Below are 2,561 nucleotides of genomic sequence, written 5' to 3' on the forward strand. Positions count from 1 at the left end.
TGTGCACCCTTAATTTACAGAGAAAAGAAGGTCAGGGAAAATCTGTAGATGGAAAAATCTCCATACAAGTTTTTTTTTTTGCATTTTTCTTTTTTTCTACTTGTTACTTTGCACTTTTTATTAGAATTTTTTTATTTACTATTTATTCAGGTTTTTTTAAGGTATCTAATATTTTGATTCTAATTTCCATGATCTAAATATTCTTAAAAATTAAAAGTTTGTTGTCATTTGGAAGTGTGTAGGCCTTCTTGCATTATTATGCTGTTACATTATGATTATATATTCAGTGGCATAAAATGGTCTTTAAAATGACAATAATATCACTTATCGCAATTATTTCTGGGGCAATATATCGCAAAACAAAAAGTTGTTATCGTGACAGGCCTAGTGTGAATGAGAACTTAGTTTAGTACTCGCATGCTGTGACAGCAGCTTTCTGTCCATGTGCTTCGGATGTGTGCGCTCAAAAAACCTTATATCTGAAGTTTAAACTCATGTGGTTTAAAACGCATGATTTCAGCGCGATAAACATGATAATCAGAACCAAAACAGATATGTTTAGCAGATACCAGCTGTAAAGACCCAGCCCTATTCTGGAAAAGGGGGCGGGGAGCAGCAGCTCATTTGCATTTAAAGACACAGGCCCAAAAACAGCTTGTTTCTGCTTCCACTCAAAATAGGCATTTTCAAAATTATATATATTTAATGATCTGTGGAGTATTTTGAGCTGAAACTTCACAGACACATACTGGGGACACCAGAGACTTATATTACATATTGTAAAAAGGGGCATAATATGTCACCTTTAAACAAAACGTGTGTGTGTGTGTGTGTCTATATTTATAACTTAATTTTACATTTGAAGATAATTTTTAAACCTGTGCAAAATACTTTAAAAAAAATAAAGAAAAAAAAAAAGATTTGAAAATTTTGTCATTTTCTCTGAAATGATTTTTAGCTTGGTCCCCAATAATTGATACTGACAGCTTTATTTAGTTATGACAGCTTTATTTAGTTATACTACTACTACTACTATTATTATTATTATTATATTGGGTTATCAACATAATATCTTCTTGGGATGTGTCCCATAAATTCCAGCCTGATTGCTTATACCAATATGCAGCAGAAGATTGAAGAAAACTGTGTGACTTACCAGTCCTGCTTGTTTTCGAGCTTGTTGAAGTTCTCTGATAAAATTCTGCAACTCCTTCCCCTCGATATATCCATTGCCTGAGAGCATTTACACCCCAAGTCAATGACACAACACAGTTTCAATTCAGATGAGATGAGTATGCCAAAAAGTATATTTTAAAACCATCTGAAATGACTAACAATCTATTTTTTATTTTTTTTGTCAAATTTTGATATCCTCAAAGGTTAATAAAAGTCTGTTAGGTAAGGTAAATCAGACAAATAATTTTAACTAAACTTTTGGAAACCAGTTGCAAAGCAGGTGGCAAGAATAATCCCAATATTTTTTTTCTTCCCCAAAAATGTTTTTTTTTTTTCATGAAATCCACAAAATAAGGAAAGAAATTACCATCGTTGTCATAATGATGGAATATATCCAGGAACTGAGATGCTGAGATCTCTACTCCTTGCAGGTACGCGTTTGCCATGTTTTCTCCGTGTCAGGCGCTGATGCTGTGAGACCGATGCTGTGAGAATGGCACTGTGATGTCTCCAGTATTTAAGTGAAGTTCCGCCCTCCCCTCAGATGATGGCAAACGCCCAGCGCACCTCTGTCTCCACACACCGCAGGTAGCGCGCGGCGCTCTAGTTTCTTAGCCTACTGCTGAGCTACACAGATGTGAGACGCATTTAAATCAGGACTTCTTTCTGCTCGTGTGTCACAGACTCCAACAGAGCCCACTGACACTAATAAAACTCAAAATAGGAACGGTGGAACATCTGGCCACAAAAAATGCCGTTTCACAACTTGACGTGCATGAAGTGCGCTTTATGGAAACAGTGACCGTGAGCTCATAATCAGGGGCGGATCTACCGGGGTGGCACGGGGTGGCAACTGCCCACCTGCCACCCCAGAATTATCAAGGAATAAAACATAAATGTAAGCAGTGTTTCGTGTGCTACTTTTCAGCCGCGGCGATGACAGAGTAACGCAAAATAATGGCCAAAACACGTCTTTTAATAAACTGCACGATGGTTGCATGCGCACGCAGCGTCCCAACGTAGTCGGCTTCATTAACAAATGACTCTTATGAACCGGATCTTTTTGAGTCAAAACCGCAAAGCTAGGCCCAGTTGACTAACGAATTGTTTTTACATTTGTTCGTGAATCAGATAATTACTGCTTTTCAGGCAACTCAGACGTCCTCTGAGAAATCTAATCCCGTCCGGATATGTCTGAGATTTATCGCGTAATTGTTTGGTGATCCGATTCTCCGACTGCTCGCTCCACTTTCATCATGGATATAAGCCGTAACATTAACAATAACATGAAATCAATAAGAAGATGCCGGTCACGGAAACTGATAGCAGAGTTAGGTACCCAGACAGCAGACAGTTTCGGCCCAGATCCGGCCCACATCTGGCCC

General features: G+C 38.1%; 1 protein-coding gene across 1 annotated transcript in view; it reads right to left on the reverse strand.

The window, feature by feature from the left end:
• LOC107756003 (calbindin-like) overlaps positions 1–1,622 on the reverse strand; it is a 15,854-nt gene extending 14,232 nt beyond the window's left edge. The window contains exons 1-2 of the mRNA XM_016572969.1: positions 1,544–1,622; positions 1,157–1,233 (exon numbers count right to left, since the gene is read on the reverse strand). Of these exons, the coding sequence (XP_016428455.1) occupies positions 1,157–1,233; positions 1,544–1,622 (156 nt within the window). The remainder of the gene's footprint in view (positions 1–1,156; positions 1,234–1,543) is intronic.
• Between the last annotated feature and the right edge of the window lie 939 nt (positions 1,623–2,561).

Source organism: Sinocyclocheilus rhinocerous, unplaced genomic scaffold (assembly GCF_001515625.1).
Source record: "Sinocyclocheilus rhinocerous isolate Xijiao unplaced genomic scaffold, SAMN03320098_v1.1 scaffold11, whole genome shotgun sequence".
NCBI lineage: Eukaryota > Metazoa > Chordata > Actinopteri > Cypriniformes > Cyprinidae > Sinocyclocheilus > Sinocyclocheilus rhinocerous.